This window comes from Trichechus manatus, unplaced genomic scaffold, assembly GCF_000243295.1.
Source record: "Trichechus manatus latirostris isolate Lorelei unplaced genomic scaffold, TriManLat1.0 scaffold00015, whole genome shotgun sequence".
Taxonomy (NCBI): domain Eukaryota; kingdom Metazoa; phylum Chordata; class Mammalia; order Sirenia; family Trichechidae; genus Trichechus; species Trichechus manatus.
Genome location: NW_004443951.1, coordinates 627,646 through 650,551, shown reverse-complemented (window position 1 = coordinate 650,551; position 22,906 = coordinate 627,646). Strand labels below are relative to the sequence as shown.

General features: G+C 48.5%; 1 protein-coding gene across 1 annotated transcript in view; it reads left to right on the top strand.

Annotated features, from left to right (window-relative positions):
- MROH7 (maestro heat like repeat family member 7) overlaps positions 1-22,664 on the top strand; it is a 64,307-nt gene extending 41,643 nt beyond the window's left edge. The window contains exons 13-22 of the mRNA XM_012554272.1: positions 1,797-1,984; positions 4,256-4,393; positions 6,234-6,348; positions 12,909-13,049; positions 13,924-14,103; positions 14,725-14,880; positions 15,177-15,299; positions 18,771-18,873; positions 21,705-21,767; positions 22,339-22,664. Of these exons, the coding sequence (XP_012409726.1) occupies positions 1,797-1,984; positions 4,256-4,393; positions 6,234-6,348; positions 12,909-13,049; positions 13,924-14,103; positions 14,725-14,880; positions 15,177-15,299; positions 18,771-18,873; positions 21,705-21,767; positions 22,339-22,583 (1,452 nt within the window). The 3' untranslated portion in view covers positions 22,584-22,664. The remainder of the gene's footprint in view (positions 1-1,796; positions 1,985-4,255; positions 4,394-6,233; positions 6,349-12,908; positions 13,050-13,923; positions 14,104-14,724; positions 14,881-15,176; positions 15,300-18,770; positions 18,874-21,704; positions 21,768-22,338) is intronic.
- Positions 22,665-22,906: the final 242 nt, after the last annotated feature.

The following is a 22,906-nucleotide window of genomic DNA, read 5'->3' as shown; positions in this document are numbered from 1 at the left end:
TGGGGCCTTGTGGCACAGCTCTTGACCACTGATATATACAGTCAGTCCTCCGTATCTGTGGGTTCCACATCTGTGGTTTCAATCAACCACGGATCGAAAACATTTCAGGGGGGAAGAAAGTTCCAAAATCAAAACTTGGCACTATGCTGAACTCATGCGAATGAAGTGATGTGTAAGCATACCCTGCTGTAGCCTCCTGCTATTTCACGGATCCAGTCTCTCTCCAGCACTCATTGTTACAGCATTGTTCACCTCGGGCTCGTGAGTTTGCTGCTTGTGTTATGCGTACCCTTTGTTTCTATGAAAAAATGACTCCTAAAAAGCAATTAAGTGGTCAAATCAATCCCTCAAAGGTAAGAGGGAGTGTAAAGTGCTATTTACATAGTACTTTGCAACTGTTTACATAGCATTTACGTTATATTAGGTATTATAAGTAATCTAGAGATGATTTAAAGTACACAGGAGGATGTGCATAGGTTATATGCAAATACTACGTCATTTTATATAAGGCACTTGAGCATTCTGCCCTAGGGGTCCTGGAACCAATTTCCGCAGATACCGTGGGACGACTCTATAGCATTCTTACTGCCACCCTCTCATTTACCCTCCACCACACCTGTGAGGCTGGCTGGAAGAGGATCAGTACCCCCACTTTACAGAGGAATCTGAGGTTCAAAGGAGGGACAGGGAATGGCGGAGCCAGAATGAGCCATTGGGTCTTGGTACCCCAGCCTACCTTCCTCCCTCCCCATTGCGTTGTCCTCTACCAGTGAGAGAGGCCTTGGTGGGCTGAGTGTGAGGGGTGGGCCCAGGCCAGGGCCAGAGCTGGGCTGGCAGATGGAGACACTGGGTGGTGAGTGCAAAGTGGGTCCCACGGAGCACTGTGGGCCAAACGCCAGCAAAGCCAAAGTCTGACTTGAAGTTCATGTGGCTTTGGAGGGTTGGCGGGAGGCACTATGGTCTGGGACAGGCAGGGATGGGCCTGCGGTGATGGAGTCCAGAACAGCGTCCCTCCCCTGGCTCCTGCTCAAGGGTTAGTTTTCTTTGGTGCTGGCCACGTGGGTGCAGGGGGGACAATATAGTTTAATTGCCCAGGGTGAAGAGGCCAGCCTGGTGTTCCCACTGTCTATGTGTCTATGTTGTGAATGAGGAAGGTCAGGGCAAACTATGGCCAGTGTCTGAAAACCTGAGTACAAGTCCCAGCTCTGCCCCCAAGGGGCTGGGTGACCTTGGGCAAGTCTCTGTGCCCCTCTGAGCCCTCTCCCCACCTACAAAATGAGATCAAGACTCTTTGCCCCACAAAAGGTGGGAAGGGATCCCTCTGCCGTGATTCTTCCAGGGTTGTGTAGAGGTCAAAGCCTGGGCCCAAAGCTGCCAGTCAGCAGCTACTGTCGAGTTGATTCAGACACGTGATGACCCCGTGTGTGTCAGAGTAGAACTATGCTCCATAGGGTTTCCAGTGGCCGATTTTACCAAAGTAGATCACCAGGTCTTTCTTCCAAAGTGCCTCTGGGTGGACTCGAACCTCCAACCTTTCAGTTAGCAGCCATGCATGTTAACCATTTGCACTACCCAGAGACTCCTGGACCAAAGATAAGCGGCAGCTGTTGTTACTGTTTTGGGTAGGACCCACTCAGAGGGCCAGGGGCCTTATCGGGGGGATCTGGACTTTCCCAGGCTGGGCCAGAGAAGAGCAAAGATATGGGTCCAACCTCCCAGAGAAATAGTCCTAGCCCCAGCCAGAAGTGCTGGGAAGATGGGCCAGGATATCCCACCAGCCTCCTCTCTGCCCCCAGGCAGCCAGCGGCCTGTGTGAGCTCCTGTCTGTCAACAGCTGCATGGGCCGCGTGAGGCGAATATACCCCCAGCTGCTTCTGGCCCTGCTCATTCAAGTCCACTACCACATTGGCCTCAACCTTCCTGGGTGCATGGCCTCCCGAAAGGATACCAAGGATGCACAGCCACCTGCCTTCGTGCCTGTCCGGTATGCTCTGCCCATCTTGATTTATCCTGCTGTCCCTGGCAGTGGGGACAGCCACCCAGCAAGGGCCCTTCCAGAAGTCCTTAGAGGGATCAGTCAATAGAGATTAGCTTTGAGACTAGAAGAGAAAACAGAAACACAATTTTATTAGCGCCAATAATTCGTTCAACGATTGTTAAGCCCCTGCTGTGTGTATCAGACACTGAGCTTAGTACTGGACCCAGGAAAGGAACATAGTCCCTCTCCTAAGGCGCTTACCATTTCATTTTTCTTTCCTCCCTCCCTAGAGATATTATTTGTATTATGTTCGTATCCAAGGACTGACCATCTTATTTTTAGTTATTAATTATAATAGGTAATATATGCACATGGGTAAAACATTCAAAAGACAGAAAAGCAAGTCTCCCTTTCTACCCTAAGCTGTTATCCTCCCCAAAGACAACCATATTGTTGTAGTTTGAATTGTGTCCCCCAAAAATGTGTGTCAGCTTGGCTAGTCCATGATTCCCAGTATTGTGTGATAGTCCACCATTTTGTCATCTGATCTGATTTTCCTGTGTGTTGTAAATCCTACCTCTATGATGTTAATGAGGCCGGATTAGAGGCAGTTATGTTAATGAGGCAGGACTCAATCTACAGGATTCGGTTGTATTTTAAGTCAATCTCTTTTGGGATATAAAAGAGGGAAGGAGGACACACACACACACACATCATACCACCAAGAAAGTAGTGCCAGGAGTAAAGTGTGTCCTTTGGACCCAGTGTTCCTGCGCTGAAAAGCTCCTAGACCAGTGGAAGATTGATGACAAGGACATTCCTCCAGAGCTGGCAGAGACAGAAAGCCTTCTCCTGGAGCTGGTGCCCTGAATTCGGACTTCTAGCCTACTAGACTGTGAGAAAATAAATTTCTGTTGGTTAAAGCCATCCACTTGTGGTATTTCTGTTACAGCAGTGCTAGATAACTAAGACACATAGTTTTTTTTCATACCCCTCCAGAGGTGGGATTCTACTGTCCTAGGACCACCATAACAAAGTACCACTACCTGGTGACTTGTAAGAACAGAAGTTTATTGTCTCGCAGTCCTTGAGGCTACTATTCTGAATTCAGGGCCATCTCCGAAAGCTCTAGGGGAAGAATCTTTCTTGTTTCTCCCAGCCTCTGGTAGGCCCAGGTGTTCCTTGGATTGTAGCTGCAGCATAATTCCACCTTCACATGGCCCTCTTCCCTCTGTCTCTTGTGTCCCTTCTTCTCTTTTATAAGGACATCCTTCAGAATGGATTAGGACCCACCCACTCCAGTATGCTGTTGTTAGCTGCCATCGAGCTGGTCCCCAACTCATAGCAACCTCGTGCACAATGGAATGAAACGCACATTGTGGTCCATAGGGTTTTCATTGGCTGATTTTTGGAACTAGATCTCCAGGCCTTTCTTCCTAGTTCATCTTAGTCTGGAAGCTCCACTGAAACCTGTTTCACATCATAGCAACACGCAAGCTTTCTCTGACAGACGCGTGATGGTGGTCTTCCACGTGGAAGGCTAGAATTCCACCACTGAACCACCACTGTCCCCTCACTTCAGTGATGACCTCATGTTAACCGATAACATCTTCAAAGACTCTATTTCCAAACAAGGTCACATTCACAGCTACTAGGGGTTAGGACTTAAACATATCTTTCTTTGGGAGAGACAATTCAATTCATAACAAGTGGTCTACGCATATAAGCACATGTATTTATATTCTTTATTTTTACACCAATGGTAGCATACCTTACAAACTGTTAGGTAATTTTGCCCTTATCTTAGGTTTTGGAGATTATTGCATATAGAGTTGCCTCATTATTTTAACAGCCACATAGTATTGCTATATACAGAATTCCAACATACTATAATTTATTTAACTGGGCTCCTCTTGATTTAGGTAGATCCTAACGCTTTGCATTTACAAACAATGTTGTAGTGAATTTACTTGTTCATATGTCTTTATGCACACGTGTGATTATATATGTAGGATGAATTCCTGAAAGTAGAATTGGTGCATCAAAGGATTTCTGCATTTAAATATTAAGGTGGAACAAGAATATGTGGTAGAAAAATTCTTGACCGTTGAGTGATGAAGGGTAAAGTGAAGTACCCTTAAAGTGCTCATTTGCCAAACTGCCACCCCCGCCCCACAGAGGGCACTGCCATCAGCAGTGTATGAGAGGGTTTCCCCACACCCTCATCAACACAATTGATTATAAAATAGTTTTATCTTTGCCTCTTTGTCTTGGCAGCTGGGTAGTGAAAGTGGTGAAAACCCTGCTGCTGAAGATGGGTTGCTCCTATGAGGCCACCTTTTTGGAGGACCAGGGCGGCTGGGACTTCTTGGGGCAGGCTGAGAACCACCACCGTGGAGTGTCCCTGCTGGCAAGGTAAGGCCTGGGGACCACCGCGGGCAGGGATGGGAGTGGGAGGGAGAGACCCCAGGATCTTCAGACAGACTTGGGTTTGCATCTTTCCCTAGGCTAGATCCTTCCACTCAGTCTATCACTTCTCTATAACGAGGAGAATATGGTCTGCCTCGGAGGGTGGTTGGGAATCCAACAGATGTGAAAGACGGCCCAACGCTCTACGGATATACACCCTGGTTACAATGGTTCTGGCAATTGCAGAGCACTTTGATTATTTACAATAATGCATTCTCACACATTATTAATTTAATCCCCACATGAGTACAGAAGTGGCTGTATAGCCCAGCATTTAAGGGTGTGGGCTTAGGGTAGGTCTGCCTGTGTCTGAACCCCAGCTCCCTGATTATCAGCTGTCTGACCTGGGGCAATTACTTCCCCCTACCCCCACCCCATGTATCAGTTTTCTCATCAGTAAAATGGAAATAATAATAGCACCCATCTCAGAGGTTTGAGTGAGGATTAAATAAATTATGCATAAAGTACTTTGAACAGCTCCTGGCATATGGTAAGACTCAGCACAGGGTATATTGTATTATCGTTATCATGATCATGGTGGGGAGGGATTATTAATGCACATTTTGCAGAGGAGCATGCCAAGGTCCAGAGACAGGCAGTCCTGTACCCAAGGTGACACAGGCAGGAAGTGACAGAGCTGAGAAACGACCAGCTGACCCCAGACCAGGACTCTTTCCCCAACCACACACAGACTGTCGTGGGGTCCTGGGCATCTCGATCTATGATGTGGCCCCTGAAGGAACCAAACCATTTCTTAGTCTTGCAGCTTGAGTGCCTAGGATGATGCTCTCCCTGGAAGTCTCAGGATACATCAGTGTCCATTGAGCACTTACTATGCTCTAGGCACCATGCAAAGAGCTGCACATGGATTACCCATGTAATCCTCACCATGACCAACAAAATAGCACTTTTATTATCCCAGCATTACGCATGAGGAAACTGAGGCCCAGAGAAGTCAAGAGACTTGCCCAAAGTCACTCAGCTTGTGATGGGGCAGGATTTAAACCCAGGCTGTCTTATTCCAGACTCTGCCTGACCACAAGCCTTTCCTGGATCCACAGATTAATGCCACATGGTGCAGTGGTCCTCATCTTGAGTGGGGGTCAGCATCACCTGCAGGGCCTGTTGGAAACACTGATTGCTGGCCCCCTCCCCAGGTTTTTGGTTCAGTAGGGCTGGGATGGGCCTGAGAATGTGCATTTCTAACAAGTTCCCAGGTGATGCTGATGCTGCTGGCCCCAGGATTCCACATTGAGAACCATCAGCTTAGTAGAATGAATGAGGAAGCTGGAGTGAGGAGCCCTGCCTGGGTGGGGGTCAAAGCTCTGCCATTTTCCAGCTCTGTATGTATGTGAATGTGGGTGACCTTGGGCAGTTCACCCTCTGAGCCTCTGTCTCCTCATCTGTGAAACGGGGATAGTGATAGTAATCTGCCCTGAAGGGTAATGGTGAGGATCAAATGAAGTAACTATGTGGAAACGCCTGGCTGGGGCCTGGCATTAGTGAGTGGGTCCTCACATGCTCCCCTTCTGTCTCTTCCTCCTGAAGTGGTCATGTACACTCAGGGGTCTTAGCCTGTCTCATTTACTGATTTGCTCTGGGCCTCAGTTTCCCCATCTGTAAAACGAAGCAGTCAACCTCGATAGCCTCTGAGATCTGGATACCGTCCGGGGGGTCATCCTGGGAACGCAGGCACCCAGGTGACCCTGGCTTGTCCATGGTGTTAGGAGCAGGCCCCCCTGAGCCCAGAGAGCCTGAGGAGACTGTCTCCCACTCCCACCCCCAGGGCCATGGTGCACTACTCCTGCCAGGAGCTGTGCCGCATCCTCTACCTGCTCATCCCCCTCCTGGAGCGAGGCGACGAGAAGCACAAGATCACCGCCACTGCCTTCTTCGTGGAGGTACCAACCGGGGCACCTGGTGTGGGGTGGAGGCTCCTTACGGGCGTTCCCCTGAGCATAGGCCTCAGTTCCATTACTGGTCATTTCTCCCGCGTGAACAGTACTTTAAAGTTTGCAACGCCTTCCCGCGAGTATGATTTCTCTTGAATATGAAGACCCTGTAGGTCTCCCTCCCTTCTCCTTTCCTTTTTTCTCTGCCCCTTCACCCCATTCCTCTCTTCCCAGACCCCCTAGTATCCCAGGCAACAGTCAGCCTTTACTGGGTACCAGAGATATGAATATTAATTTGACTCCGCCCTGTCCATAAGGAATTCTCAGTGCAGGGGAGACAGAGGACACCAAGATCGAAACCTGGGGTGCTATAGAGTGATGATGGGGGAAGCCCAGGCTGTGGGGGGAGAATAGGAGACTTGAGATGTCATCAGGAAGGGCTTCCTGGAGGAAGTGACGTCTAAACTGGGTGTGTATGTGGGGCAAGGGCTGGGGAGAGATGTGCATAAGAGATGAGTCAGGAGAAATTGATAGGGTCAGACTCAGAAGGGGAGAATGTTGTCATGTTGTTAGATGCTGTCCAGTCAATTCTGACTCGTAGTGACCCTATGTACAACAGAACAAAATACTGCCCGGTCCTGCACCATCCTCACAATTGTTGCTATGTTTGAGTCCATTGCTGCAGCCACTGTGTCAATCTATCTTCTTAAAGGTCTTCTTCTTTTTCACTGACTCTCCACCTTACCAAGCATGATGTCCTTCTCCAGGGACTGATCCCTCCTGATCACATGTCCAAAGTACGTGGGACGAGGTCTCACCATCCTCGCTTCTAAGGAGCATTCTGGTTGTACTTTTTCCAAGACAGATTTGTTCAGTCTTCTGGCAGTCCATGGTATATTCAATATTCTTTGACAACATTGTAATTTAAAGGCATCAATTCTTCTTTTGTCTTCCTTATTCGTTGTCCAGCTTTTGCATGCATATGAGGCAATTGAAAATATCATGGCTTGAGTTAGGCGCACTTTAGTCCTCAAGGTGACGTCTTTGCTTTTTAACACTTTAAAGAAGTCTTTCGCAGCAGATTTGCCCAATGCAATATGTCATTGATTTCTTGACTGCTGCTTCCATGGGCATTGATTACGGACCTAAGTAAAATGAAATTCTTGGCAACTTCAATCATGATGTTGCTTATTGGTACAGTTGTGAGGATTTTTGTTTTCTTTATGTTAAGGTGTAATCCATACTGAAGGCTGTAGTCTTTGATCTTCATCAGTAAATGCTTCAAGTCCTCTTCACTTTTCAGCAAGCCAGGTTGTGTCATCTGCATATCGCAGGTTCTTAATGAGTCTCCCTACAATCTTGCTGCCGAGTTCTTCTTCATATAGTCCAGCTTCTCTGATTATTTGCTCAGCATACAGATTGAATAAGTATGGTGACAGGGTACAACCCTGATGCACCTTTCCTGATTTTAAACCATGCAGTATCCCTTTGTTCTGTTCAAACAACTGCCTCTTGGTCTACATACAGGTTCCGCGCGAGCACAATTAAGTGTTCTGGAATTCGCATTCTTCACAATGTTATGCAGTTTGTTATGATCTACACAGTCGAATGCCTTTGCATAGTCAATAAAACACAGGTAAAAATCTTTCTAGTATTCTCTGCTTTCAGCCAGGATTCATTCGACATCAGCAATGCTATACCTCATTCCACATCCTCTTCTGAATTCGGTTTGAATTTCTGGCAGTTCACTGTCGATGTACTACTGCAACCATTTTTGAATTATCTTTAGCATAATTTTAATTGCATGTGATATTAATAATATTATTCAATAATTTCCACATTCTGTTGGATAACTTTTCTTTGGAATAGGTACGTATATGGATCTCTTCCGAGTGGTTGGCCCGGTAGCTGTCTTCCAAATTTCTTGACCAGTGACCAGTGAATCTCATTGACCAGTGAATGCTTCTAGCAATGCGTCGTTTGTTGAAACACCTCAGCTGGTATTCTCTCAGTTCCTGGAGACTTGCTTTTCAACAATGCCTTCAGTGCAGCTTGGACTTCTTCCTTCAGTACCATCGGTTCTTCCAGATTCCTCCACATTATAAGATGTTTCACGGATTCATCGTTGTTCTTTATCACTGCATAGTATGCCATAATTTGTTTATCCGTTCATCCATTGATGGGCACCTAGGTTGTTTCCATCTTTTTGCGATTGTGAACAGTGCTGCCATGAACATGGGTGTGCATATATCTGTTCATGTGACAGCTCTTATTTCTCTGGGATATAGTCCAAGGAACAGGATTGCTTGATCGTATGATACTTCTATTTCTAGCTTTTTAAGGAAGTGCCAAATTGTTTTCCAAAGTGGTTAGTACCATCGGTTCTTGATCATATGCTACCTCCTGAAATGGTTGAATGTAGACGAGTTCTTTTTGGTACAGTGACTCTGTGTATTCCTTCCATCTTCTTTTGATGCTCCCTACATCATTCAATTTTTTTTGCCCATAGAATCCTTCAATATTGCAACTGGAGGCTTGAATTTTTTTCTTCAGTTCTTTCAGCTTGAGAAATGCCGAGCATGTTCTTCCCCTTTGGTTTTCTAACTCCAGGCAGGTTTCATTATAATACTTTACTTTGTCTTTTCCAGCCATCCTTTGAAATCTTTTGTTCAGCTCTTTCACGTCATCATTTCTTCCTTTCGCTTTAGCTACTCTACGTTCAAGAGCAAGTTTCGGCGTCTCTTCTGACATCCATTTTTGCCTTTTTTTTTTCTTTTCAGTCTTTTTAATGACCTTTTGCTTTCTTCGTGTATGATGTCCTTGATGTCATCCCACAACTCATCTGGTCTTCAGTCATTAGTATTAGTGAAATCTATTCATGAGATGGTCTCTAAATTCAGGTGGGATACACTCAAGATCATGCTTTGGTTTTTGTGAACTTTTTAAAATTTTCTTCAGCTTCAACCTGAACTTGCATATGAGCAATTGATGGTCTGTTCCACATTTGGACGCTGGCCTTGTTCTAACTGATGATATTGAGCTTCTCCATCGTTGCTTTCCACAGAAGTAATTGATTTGATTCCTGTGTATTCCATCAGGCAAGGTCTACGTATATAGTCCCCGTTTATGTTGTTGGAAAAAGGTATTGCCAATGAATAATTCATTGGTCTTGCAAAATTCTATCATGTAATCGCAGGCATCGTTTCTATTACCAAGGCCATATTTTCCAATGTTAACTGAGCACCTACTATCTTCCAGGAAACCCTGGTGGTGTAGTGGTTAAGAGCTATGGCTGCTGGTCGAAAGGTCAGCAGTTCGAATCTACCAGGCACTTCTTGGAAACCCTATGGGGCAGTTCTGCTCTATCCTATAGGGTTGCTATAAGTTAGAATCGACTTGACAGCAACGGGTTTGGTTTTGGGTTTACTATCTTCCAGGCATGCGCTAAGAGCTTTCTACATATTGGTTCATTTAATCCTCACAATAATACTATGAGGCAGGTACTATTACATCCCCTGTTTTACAGAGAAGGAAATTGAGGTACAGATTTACACAACTTTCCCATGGCCATGCAGCTAGTAAGCAGCGGATCCAGGATTCAAACCCAGACATTTGGGCTCTAAAACCTCTCTCTCTTAACTAGCCACTTGCCTGTGTCTTGTGACCTGATGGTTGTGATGCAGGGGGATCCAGGTTATCCCCAGGGTCTGTACAATCGGACTCACAGACGGGAGGCTCACTGCCTGTTTGAAAGGTAGTGAAGTTAAGGAAGGCTTCCTGGAGGAAGTGACATTTGAGCTTGCCAGGTAAGCCAAGTTTGCTAGATGAACAAGAGTAGCACTTATTGCATCTTTTCTGCCTCTCCAGCTGGACTGTGAGTCTGGAACGCAAGGACCATGTCATGTTTTCATTGCATCCCCAGCCCTAGTACAGGCCTTGCCCAGAAAGGGCCCCAGGCCGTGGAGACTGGATGAATGAATGAGTGCCTGAATGAACGCTTTGCCTGGCTCTGCAGAGACCAGCAGAATATGCCACCTCTGGAGAGGACACAGCTGTGTCTTGGGGCCAAGAGTCCTGGGTTCCAGCCCCAGCTCTGCCCTGGTTTTAATTTCTCTCATGAGCCTGGTGAAGGAAAGGGAAAGGACCATTTCCAGAGGGCCTACTATTTGCCAAACACTGTGCCGACCTCTTTCATACGTTACCCCACTAATCTGCTCAGCAACCCGGCAAAGAAGCAATTGTGATGCTCGTGTTTAGGTGAATTAGGGGTATTTTTCAAGATCACACAGCTCAGGGAGCCCTGAGAGATTCAGACCACAGATTCTGCCTGTCTTGCTCCTCTATCCTGGCCAGACTCTTGGGAGAAGCACTCCTCTTTAAATCTGTTATGGCGGAGGATATGGACCTTGCCAGACCTCAAGGGTGCTTCCTGTGTCCAGTACAAGATGAGGGACCCTGGGCCTAGCTTTCCTCAGCATCCTCCTGTAGCCTGAGCAGCGGCCCTCCCTCCCGGGGCAAAGGTCCTCACCCAGGCTCAGTCCCACATTCCAGAAGAGGCGGCCCACTCCTAGCCAGAGCCAAGCCCACCCATTTGCTGTGGCACTTTGACATAGCTCAGATGTCACCCCTAGGCTCCCCTTAGCCTTCTATGCTGTGACTGTGTGTGCCCGCTTCTCTCAGTGGTGGGTGACCTCTCAGGGGAGCTATGTGACCGTGGGCAAGTCACTTAACCTGTCTGCACTTCAGTTTCTCACCTGTAATATGGGGACAATGAATTGCTGACCTCATGTGGTTTTGTTGTTGTTGTTGAGAATATACACAGCAAAATATACACCAATTCAACTGTTTCTACATGTACAGTTCAGTGACACTGATTACATTTTTTGAGTTGTGCGACCATTCTTACCCTCCTTTTCTCAGTTGCTCCTCCCCTGTTAACATAAACTCACTGCCCTTAAGGTTCCTATCTAATCTTTCGAGTTGCTGTTGTCAATTTGATTCCATATAGATGGTTCTTAAAAGAGCACAATGCTCAAGGCAGACGTTCTTTACTAGTTAACGACTTCATATGGTTTTGATGACTAAATGAGTCCATGTAAAGCTCTTAGAACAGTGCCTGGCACATAGAAGGCACTCCACAAGTCAGCTATATTGCTGTTATTATTATTATTACTCATTTCTGGGTGTCTCATGCCCAGCCCAGAGTCGGGTGCAGAGTAAACCCAAGCCGAAGTTGTGTCTACCGGGGGGTGGGGGATAAGGGGGCTGGGGAAGGTGGACCCCCTGCTTTCCTCCCTCCTTGGAGAACTTCCTGCCCCTCAACTGTCCTGCCCCCTCTCCTCTAGCCCTCCCTCTCCCCAGCTCTTTCTTCTCATCACACACCTCACACACTGACACAGACTGTTGTGGTAGGGCTGGTAGATGTAAGGTGAGGAAATGGGAGAACTGTTTATGACGATGACTCAGAAGAGATTGAAGACTAGTTGGCTGCTGTTGGCAGGGGGAGTGGAGAGGGCGAAGGAGATGAGGGTGGGGCCTGATTTTTGACCTGGACAATGGTGGGCTGGTGGTGCTAGCGCTGCAATGGGGAACCCAGTAGGAAAGGTGATTCTAAGGAGGAAAGGACCTGAACTCATGACACAATCCCTAAACACATACTCCACACCGGACCTTTTGTTAGGTAGCAGGAATCCAAGGATGAACAGCTTGGTTTTTGTCCTCAAGGAAGCCCCCAGTCTGATAGGGGAGGCATATGTGAAAGCAGATGAGGGCACTAAAGGTTTCCAGGTGCTGCCCCAGGGGGATGTTCGGGGCTCCCAGGGGCCCAAAGAAGGGGCAGTCAGCCTGCGGTGGCAGAACGGGGAAGAACTAAGGGGCAATGTCAAGCATACCTTCAAGGGGGGCTGAGCTTCAGATGGAGCTGTGCAAGGTGAGTGGAGGTCAGAGTGGAGGTGGGCACCCCTGAAGGGCATCCTGCCAGCACAGAATGGACAAAACAGTCTGGGTCATTCAGGAAATGGTTGGCAGCTTGGGTAGAGTTCATAGGCTAGTGCTAAGAGTCTTGGCTACAATGGTGGGCATGGTGTGTATGAGGCCATAGAGGCAAGCAGGGGCCAAATGGCAAAAGGCAATAGGGAGCCATGGAGGGTTCACAAGGGAGAGTGGCATGCTCAGCTTTGCAATTAGGTGCCTGATGGACCTCTACTGGAGATGTCCAGTGAACTGTTAGTTTTCCAAGTCTGAAGCTCTAGGCAGGAGCTGAGACTGGAGATAGAAATTTGGGAGTTATTTGCCTATTAAAAAAACAAATCTGTTGCCACTGAGTTGATTCTGACTCGTGGCGACCCCGTGTGTGACAGTAGTTGCTCCATGGTTTTTTCTTGGCTGTAATCTTTACAGAAGCAGCTTGCCAGTGGCTTGCATTGAATAGTGCTGACTCAGACAGCAGTTATTCACTCATGCGCTGTACCGGACTCCTGGTTATCCAACATGCACTTCCTCCCCTGGGGAGACCAGTGGGCCACCCTTGGCCCTTGGCCTGGTGAGTGATTCCCCGTTTGCTCCCTCAGCTCCTCCAGATGGAGCAGGTACGGCGGATCCCCGAGGAGTATTCTCTGGGGCGGATGGCAGAAGGCCTGAGCCACCGCGACCCCATCATGAAGGTGCTGTCCATCCGAGGCCTGGTCATCCTGGCCCGCAGGTCCGAGAAGGTGAGCGAGGGTGGAGAAGAGTCTGGCCCAGGCAGGTCCCCAGCTGAGGAAGGATGAAGCTTGGCCATCACAGTCTCTCAGATGCTGGTGCCCAGAATCAACACCCTATCCTTGCCCCAGCCTCAATGTCCCATCTGTAAAATGGGTGTTATTGTTGCTGTTAGTTGCTGTTGAGTCGATTCCGGCTCATGGTGACCCCATTGTGCAGACTAGAACTGCATCCATAGGGTTTTCAAGGCTGTGACCTTTTGGAAGTAGATTGGCAGGACTTTCTCTCAAGGCGCCTCTGGGTGGGTTCAAACTGCCAACCTTTCAGTTAGTAGTCTAGGGCTTAGCCATTTGCCCCACTCAGGAACTATCCCTTAATAATCCCCTATATGCTTTATTCTTTTTGAAATAGTTTCTAATCCAGGTTTTCCAGCTGTGTTTGTAGGAGGGGCAGGATGAGGGAGAGGTGGCAGTCATTATTCCCATTTTACAGATTAGGAAACCAAGATGCATCATTAGCATTGAAAAAATAGCTTTGTTTTTCTCTGCCAGGCACTGTTGCAGCTCATGGTGTAGCCAGGATGAAGGGGCAGGTCACAGACTCAGAACGATAACTAACAATGCAGGGCCCTATCTACCTAGTGCCAAGGAAGGAAGTAGACAACAGAGGGCCTCAGGTGTCTGGGCCAGAAGGAGTCAGTGAGGCCAAAGAGGCTTCAAGGGGCAGCACGAGCTTGCCTGGGGGCATTCTAGGCAGGTGGGATGGCACAAACAGAGGCCTGCAGGTGGCAATTTGCTCACCAAGTTCATCTCAGTGAATCAGAGGCTGGGACTCCTACCTGTTAGCCCAGGTAGGAACCTCCATCCAGACACTCCTGCCCCCTAGACAGCCAAGGTGCAGGCCCTCCTGCCCTCCATGGTGAAGGGTCTGCAGAGTGTGGATGGGCAGCTGGTGGTGGAGGCGATCCACAACCTCAAGACCATCTTCAAGGGGCAGGACCGGAAGTTTTCGGATGGCTTGGTCTATGTGGAGATGCTGCAGGTCCTGCTGCCACACTTCAGTGACGTAAGCAGTCGATCTGGCACATGGAGAAGGGAATGGGGGAAGTGGTGGTGTATGAAGGGCCGCAATACCTCAAACTACCCAGTCCTTACACCCTGGGACTTGTCAGGGTGTAGTAAGCCAGAGAAAGGGGCACCTTGCTCCAAATGGTCCACATCTTGTTGTAATTGGTTCTCCCAGAGAAGGTCCCTTTTTCTAAGTGGTTTGCCCAGACAAGGTTCCTTTCTCTAACTGATCCTCTGAGAGGGCATGCTTCTTTTGTAATCAAGTCTCCTCAGAGAGGGTCGCCTTATTGTGATTGATCCATCTAGAGGGGGTGCGTGATTTTTATTGGTCCCGGCAGAGGGGGACGTTTTTCCACTGGGCACTAAGGCACCTTTTATGTTAGTGGAGGCCCTGGCTGGAAGAGTGGGGAGAGCTCCAGACTTAGGTTCAGGGGAGGGGGACGCTGGCACCTGATCAGCCCTGCTGGGTGGCCTTGGCTGTCTCTGTGCCTTTATGCTTGGAGCGCCCGTCAGAATGAGTGAAAAGAAGGCCCTGGTGCTCTGGGTAGGCACAGAAGGACAGAGGCCTGGGCAGCCTTCCAGAGGAGAGGCGCTCCCTGAGCCTTCCCTTTCACCCCAGTCGCGAGAGGACGTGCGCTGCTCGTGCATCAACCTGTACGGGAAGGTGGTCCAGAAGCTGCAGTCCCCATGTACCCCGGCCATGGAGGAGCAGCTGATTGGCACCTTGGTGCCCCTATTGCTGGTCATGCAAGAGGGCAATGCCAAGGTGAGCCAGGTGAGTGTGCCGGGGGCACCGAGCCCTCTACCCACCCTCAGGACCTGCAGGTACACCTTTCTTTACAGAAACCAAGTCAGGATCAAGAAACAATCCACTGGGGAGCAGTTATTTATGTCCTGTAAGAGTCTTTTCCAAAGGCACCCACCTCCCCAAAACAGCCAGCTTCACTTGTACATTTCAAACAGGAGCTGCTTTTCCAAAATCCAGTTTTCACACGTTTTTTTAATTCCTGGAACATGTTCAGTTGTCCTGGAATTCCACAGCTATGGTATTCTATTTCTATTGGTCCTCAGAAATGTGTGAAGACCCTGTTCCGCTGTTCTTGCTTCATGGGTTGGGAGTTGCCAAAAAGAGCTTACAGCCGGAAGCCCTGGGACAACCATCAACAGACAGTGGCCAAAATCTGCAAGTACCTTGTGAGTGCTTCCTGGATCTACAACGGGTGATTACGAGTATTTGGGGGTGGAGGTTTCTTTACTTTTCCTTCTTGTTACACAAGCATCCTGTCTGACGATTTCCATCACCACCTACAAGTCGTTGGCTCCTGAACGTCTATCTCCATCTCTGACTTCTCTCCCCATTTCTAGTGTTTCCTTTCCAGGGGCTTCCTGGACACCTCCCCCTGGATGAACCACAAGCACTTCACGCTCAGCATATCTCTGAACTTAACGGTTTTCCAGTTCACTTCTGCTCTGTCCCTCTGGATCCTCAAAGCAGAAACCTAGAATCATCCTAGATTCCTTCATCTCCCTCCCCATCCACTTTTGATCAATCCTGAAATCTTCAATATCCTAAATATCTCTTGAATCTGTCTTTCCCTCTCAGTTCCCACTGCCATTGCTTTAGTGCAGGCCAAGAACATCTTTCAGGTGGTCCATGGGTCCAGCTATCCCATGAGTCTCCCAGCCATCCCATGAGTCTCCCAGCCTTTAATTTAACTCAACCCCCCTAACCCGATCCCCACACAGGCACTAGAGAGATATGTTAAAACATTAGTCTGGCTATATTATATCACTGCTTAAAGAGCTTTGTTAGCTTCCTTTTCTACAGCAGCAATTCCCTGGATGTATTTCCTGTAACACCAGTCCCACAGGATATACCTCACAGGGGGAAGAAAGAAGTTCCAAGGCACATAAGTTTGGGAAATACTGCATAGTCATGTTCCTCTTGGAAATTTGGAATGACATTTGCACATTAAAGGCTCTGAGAGGTCCTATACCGAAGAAATGTGTTCACTATTGTATAAATCATGGTTTCCCAAACTTATTTAACCACAGAACTCCCTTTCTAGGTAACAACTGTGAACACTTTGTGGCACACTCCTACCCTGCAGGAGATAGCCCCAGTTCCTCAGTACAACCTTGGGAAACTTTGCCATTTAGTCTGTGTACCTTCGCTGATGTCAGTTTGGGTTCCCCAGGAAGCTGACTCTGGGACAGAGGTTAGCGAACAGGTGGTTTCTTAGGGAGGGTCCTTGGGATCAAAACCTGTGGAATGGAAGGAGGGAAGCAGGATTGGCCAAGGGAGAAGGTGAGCTGCCCTGTGGTTTCATTGAAGGTCTCAGCCAGCCCTATGTGAGAGTCCTTCAAATTGGAGCCAGGGCCCAGGTCTTTACATCCCATATCCATCTGTCACTGGATGCTTGTCATCCCAGGAAGGGGTTTGACCTTGGGCAAGACAGTTCTCCTCAGCTAAGGCAATCCCCAAAACTGGGGAAATACATCCTTCATAGCTGAAGGGAGATCTGGGTGGGGCCTCACAGCATCCACCAGAAATATACAAAGTAATAGACTGTCATCTATGATTCAGACAAGGGCTTGGCACCACCATTATGGATAACGTTCAAAACCTGTACGGTCAAATGTCCAGTATTACTATCATTTTACAGAGGAGGAAAAGAGGTCTGGAGAAGTGTCTGGCCAGGGTCGCTAATTCAAATGCCTACAGTGATTGGGAGATAATGAGCATGAGTGAAGTGGAAGTGGTGGGGTCTGGGGCAATCTGGAGAGCCCAGACCCATCAAAAGCAGGAATGGAGAGCCCTAGTTCACTGTCACCCCGCAGGCTACTCATGCCAGGTCCTCCAGTTTGAAAGAAAACCAAAAACCCAGATTTTTTTTTTTTTGGTGAATACACACATAACAAAACATACACCCATTCAACATTTTTCTACATGTACAGTTCAATGACATTGGTTACGTTCTTAACCTTGTGTCACCATTCTCACTGTCTCTACCTGTATTGTTTTACCACCATTAATGTAGACTCCGTGTCCCCTAAACTTCTCCTCTGTGTTTTAGAGTTACTCTTGTTAGTTTGATTTCATGTAGATAATTCTGCAAAAGAGTGGACTGCTCAAGGCAAACATTCTTTACTAGTAGGGCTAAATTGTTGTTGAGTTTAAAGATGACTTCACGAGATCGGTTTAAGTTCAAGTTTAAGGATTATCTTAGGGCAATAGATTCAGGGGTTCCCCAGTCACAATGTGTCCAGTAAGTTTGGAAACCCAGATTTTCATAAGACATTAATGAACAGGGAATTTAACACTACGTTGGTCACAACTCTGCAGGCCACCTGTGGAGTCACATGAGCAGAGGCCTGGCTTGTGACTCCTCTGGATTCTCAGTCTCTTCTTGCTCCAGGCCATCAACAGCATTTCTCGTTTGAGGTCAACCTCTAGCCTTAGCTTTAAGAATGGGTTGGTAACCTTTTCATTAATTAATTAATTGATTTATCTAACATCTGAGTTTCTTCATTACCTGCTCCATGCTAGGTCCTGCCCAGGGTATTGAGGACCCTGAGTGAGACAGCCCCTTCTCTTGGGGAGCTGTGGGGTCCAGTGAGGGAGACAGGTATGAATAACTAAAACCCAATGCTGTTGCTACCATGACAAAGGATGTGCAAGATGCTGCAGAAACCTCAAGGGTGGTGGGATAAGCTCTGCCTGAGGGTTGTGGATGCCTTCAGGGAGGAGGTGGCTTCTGAGCTGAGCCTCAAAGGATGAGAGAATTTATCAGGTGAAGAAGAGAAGGAAGGTTGCTGTAAACAGGAGCAATCACTTGTACAAAGCACGGAGGCGCCAAGGAGCAGGCCTATCTGGGGATAGCTGGGCCATGTCCTTGGACTAGAACACAGCATGTATAGAAGAAGGAGATAGTGGTGGAAGATGAGGCTGGGAAGGAATGTTAGATGCAGAACACGATCATGAAGGCTTGGCATGCCAGGCCCAGGAGTTTACATCTTGACAGGAGGAGTTGTCAATGGAAGAGTGATCAGATCAGATTTTTCTTCATCTCCCTCAACAAACTCTTAGCTAGACACCTGTCCCCCAGTTTCTACTTGATCAAACCCATCCTGAATACCACTCTCAAACTATTTTGCCCCAAACACTGCTTTGTCACTGCCCTACCAAGAATGAATGCTGGCTTCCTGTTTTCTCTGTATAAGTAAGCCCTATTCCTGCCTGGCTTAAAGCACCTTTTAGACCCTGTAACCATCCAGTTTATCCTCTCATTGCCCAGTAACTTGAATTTTCATCCGGATTGGACCTGTCTCCTTACCTATTCGTCTCTCACATGCCATGTCCATCCCCACCTCTGGCTGGATTTGCATATTAGAGCTTTCTCTCTGCCTGCAGCAGGGGGATAGATTGGAAGAGGAGACACTGAAGGCAGGAGGACTATTGGAGCAATTGTTGCAATCAGCTAAGAGGAGAAGAGGCTTCACCTCTGAGAGGGCTCAGGCAGATGGTGGGTGGCAGAGATGTTTAGCAGGCAGGAGACCAGAGCTTGGCTGCCTGCCAGAGTCACCATTCCTAGTTTCAGGAGGGCTGAGTGAGTAATTAGTCCCTCTGAAGGCCCAGCACTCTTGGGTTTCTCTTTGACCCAGGTGAACACTCACCGAGACAGTGCCTCCAAGTTCCTCAGCCAGAGCCTGGAGTATGCCAAGAACTCTCGGGCCTCTCTCCGGAAGTCCTCGGCCATGTTCATAGGTAACCTGCCCTGGCGTAAAAACCCCTGCTGCCGGGGCCCTACCTGCTCTCTGATTTGCTTCCTCCCAGGCTGTCAGCCCTTCTGGCACCTGAATGAATGCCTCCCCTTGGGTACAAGGGTTGGCCAGCAGACAGCACCATGGTGCAAATTAGAAAGGTCCTCCCTCCTCTGAGATCGCATCTTGGGAAGAGAGCTGTAGACTGGATTCAACCTGGAGTCCTTGTGCAGGCCACAACCTTGGTAACTCTGCACAGCAGAACTGCTGCTCTCCCCCAGAGTATAGCATGGGTCCAAATCTAACAAAAGCCCAGTCATATTCCCCATTGGCTTCAATAGGAAGGGCCAAGCTGCACAGTAGAAAAGGTCAAATAGAATCTCAGTTCCATCATCCCCTCTCTGTGTGGCCCCAGCTGAGTCATTTACTCCCACTAAGCCTCAGTTTCCTCATCTGTAAGATGGGGACCAAGTCTTGTTTGACAGACTGAATGAGAATATATTTTGAAAAGTGCCAGCCTTGAGGTCTGGCATATCAAAGTGTTCAATCAATGTTAGTCACTGTAATCCTTCTATTTCCCATAATCCCAACCTTTGCTTTTCTGGGAAAGAACAAACAGCGGATTCCCCTTGCCCAGAATCCCCACACAGGACCCTTCTGATGGCATGCTGAGTGGATGGGTCTCCTCCCAGCCATTCTCTCCAAAATAACCACATGCCCTTCACCAAGGACCAGGAGACCCTGCTGCAAAGGGGCTTGGAGATGATGATGCTCCCAGCCTCCTCCCCTTTAAAAGCAATGTTTGTTTGTCTTATTCCCTTTCCCTGATTCATTTGCTTGTTTTTTATCGATCCATCCATTAATCGGCATATTTAACAAACATTTATTGATCCCTACTCTAAGGTCCCTGGGTGGCGCAGACGGCTTGCACTTGACTGCTAACCCAAATGTTGTCGGCTTTAACCCACCCAGCCACCACAGAAGAAAGGCCTGGCCATCTGCTTCCATAAGGATTACAGCCAAGAAAACCATATGGAGCAGTTCTACTCTGTAACACATGGGGTCTTCATGAGTCAGAATCAACTCAACAGCAACTAACAACACTCTGAGTCAGGCATGATGCTTAGTGCTAGGGAAACAAAGAACTCTTCAGGAGGTGATGCTGATGGTGGGAGTAGGGGAAAGAGGAAAAACAAGATCAGTCTTGGGACAGAGGAGGGATGCCCAGGACTGAGGGTAGCCCGCTGAATGTGAAGGGCTGCGCAGAGTCAGCTTCCCGCACAGTGTGACATCTGGTTCCTAGATGCCGATTTCTTTAAATCTTGCTCCAAATGAATCACTTCTAAAAATGGTAGTTCGTGACCTATTTGTTTAACGTCTGAGGAGTCTTCCCTGTGCCAGGGCCTGTGTTGGGGAAATGAAGCTGAGCTCCCAGCATAACGCAGTGATTCTTAACTTTTCTGAGGTTACAAATCTTTTGTGAGACTTTAAAGCAAGTTATGAACACTTTCTCCAGAAAAATGCATATATGCATACAATTTACAATTTTGCATGTAACTTTAGGATGCTCAGAGACACTCCCTACCCATCCAGTGGATCTAAGATTAAGAAACCCCTGGTCTGGGGGGAGATGCTGTTATTGACACTGTTAGGTGCTGTCTAGTTGATGCCGACTCGTGGCGACCTTATGTACAACAGAATGAAATGCTGCCCTGCGTCATCCTCACAATCGCCAGCATGTGTGAGTCCATCATTGTGGCAATTGTGCCAATCCATCTCACCAAGGGTCTTCCTTGCCCTCGCTGGCCCTCTACTTCACCAAACATGATGTCCTCCTCCAGTGATTGATCCCTCCTGATGAGGTGTCCAAAGCAAGGGAGTTGGACAATGTTCTGTTGTGATCCATAAGGTTTTCACTGGCTAATTTTCAGAAGTAGATTGCCACACCTTTCTTCCTGGAAAAAAAAAAGGTAAAGAGTCATAAATCACAAATAGAATGGAACACAGTATATACTGATAAAAACTCACAGATACTCTGGGAACCCAGAGAGGCATCTAATCCAGCCTGGGGGTGAAGGGATTGGTCAAGAAGGACTTCCTGGAGGAACCACTTGTTAAGCTGAGTATTCAAGGACACATAGGAATTAGCCAGCTAAAGAAGGGAGGGAAGGACCTTCCAGGCAATGGAACAGCATGGGCAAAGGTGTTGAGCCATGAGAGGTGGTACAGCTCATTCAAGGGCCTGCAGGCACCTCAGGAGCCAGGCTCTGGGCTTGGATGAGCTGGGGGCTGAGTAATGTGTCTGCTGAGGACTCATGAGGAGCAGAGTGTGCAGAGCTGAGTCTGTTTTAAAGAAACAGGTTCCTTGACCCAGCACACCTCAATCTCTGCCCCTCCAAGGACCCTGCTCATGGCTACCCCTGACAGGTTCAAGGCACTCAGCGTCTAAAGCCCCTTGGGCCTTTCATGTTATTGCCGCTCAAGCTCCCTAGCGAGTGGTCAGCAGAACAGTATCTCTCCACATCACAGATGAGGAAACTGAGGGCCAGCCTGGGTAAAAGACCAGCTGAAGGCCGCACCGTGGGTCCAAGTCAGCTGCAGCCCAGATCCTGTCCCTGCCCTCGTGCCATCCTTGCGCTGGGCCAGCCACCTCTCCCACGACCCCTCTTGGGGAATCAGCCTCAGGGTCAAAATAAAGTCCTTCTTTCAAGTTCTCATTTGTGGGTTGGGGGATGGTGGGGGGAGTTTCTGTGAGGAGGTCTGGTCTGAGAGTGGGGTGATGGTGGGGGTTGGAGGCAGGAAGTGGGAACACTTACCTCTTGGATTATGCTCAAGGGTCCCTGGTCCCCTGTATGGAGAGCATAATGACAGAAGATTGTCTGAATGAAGTTAAAGCCGGTGAGTCGTGCCTGGGGCTGATGCGATTTCAGGGGGCAGAGTGAGTGAGTAGGACCACAGCAAGTGATAGGGAGAGGGGAGGGTTATGTCCCAAGGCAAGAGTCTTCAGCTCAGTTCAGTTGTGCTAGTCTTTATCCAGGGTGAGCACTATGGTAGGTACCACAACAGAGAACACGTAGCCCCACCCTAGGGGAGCTGACAATCTAGTTGAGATAATGTGGCTCAGAAAATGAGACTAAAAGCCATCTAGTGCAGAGAGAGTAGTTCAGACTCTTAAGGGGGATCATGGCCACCATGGTCTGCATTATATAACTGGGGAAGCCAATGGGGGCGTCAAGGTAGGCTGGAGTAGTCTAGCAAGGGTTCCTGGAGGAGGCAGGTTTTGATTCAGACTTAAAAATAGCTGAATAATTTGAAGAGATGTGAAGGAAGGTGAGACAAGGGGATGCTGAGCAAAGGGAATTGTCATAGGTGGGAAAGAAAGATGAGGTGTGAGCAGGGTTTTGCACCCAAGGAGACCCATGTGGGGACCTGGTCTTAACAAGTTGTCTCTCCTCTCTCTATGACCCAGCTCTGGAAAACTTGAGACATGACCTAGAAGCATCAGTGTGCATCTGTGCAGCCCAGGCCCAGGACCACATCCTGGCCAGCTGCTGGAGGAACTCCTGGCCACTGCCACATGGGGACTCATGGGTGTGCGACCCGGCCACCACACACCGCTGGAGCCCCAGCTGCGAGAACCTGCCCACTTCCCACCAACGGCGGTCCTGGATCATGCAGGCACTGGGCTCCTGGAAGATGTCCCTGAAGCAGTGACATCCCTGAGCCCCCGGCCCTTCTCAGGGGTGGCCGTGGCCCTAGCCTGCTCCCTATAAATGCCATGTGGCTTACCTCTCCCTCCTGAGTGTTCCTCATGGGAGCGGTCTGGGCCCAGCCAGGCTGGCAGGAGGGCAGAGCCTTTTCCCATTATCACTTTGAGATGAGCATGGCCTTCGTTCATTGACTCAGTCAGCACTCACTGGCTCATGTAGGCTGTTTGTCCACCTTTTATAAGTGGGGCAGCTGAGGCTCAGGTGAAGTGGCTGGCCCACGGCCACACAGTAAGTCAGCTGAGTGTCTCAGTCCTCCGTTTCCCCCAC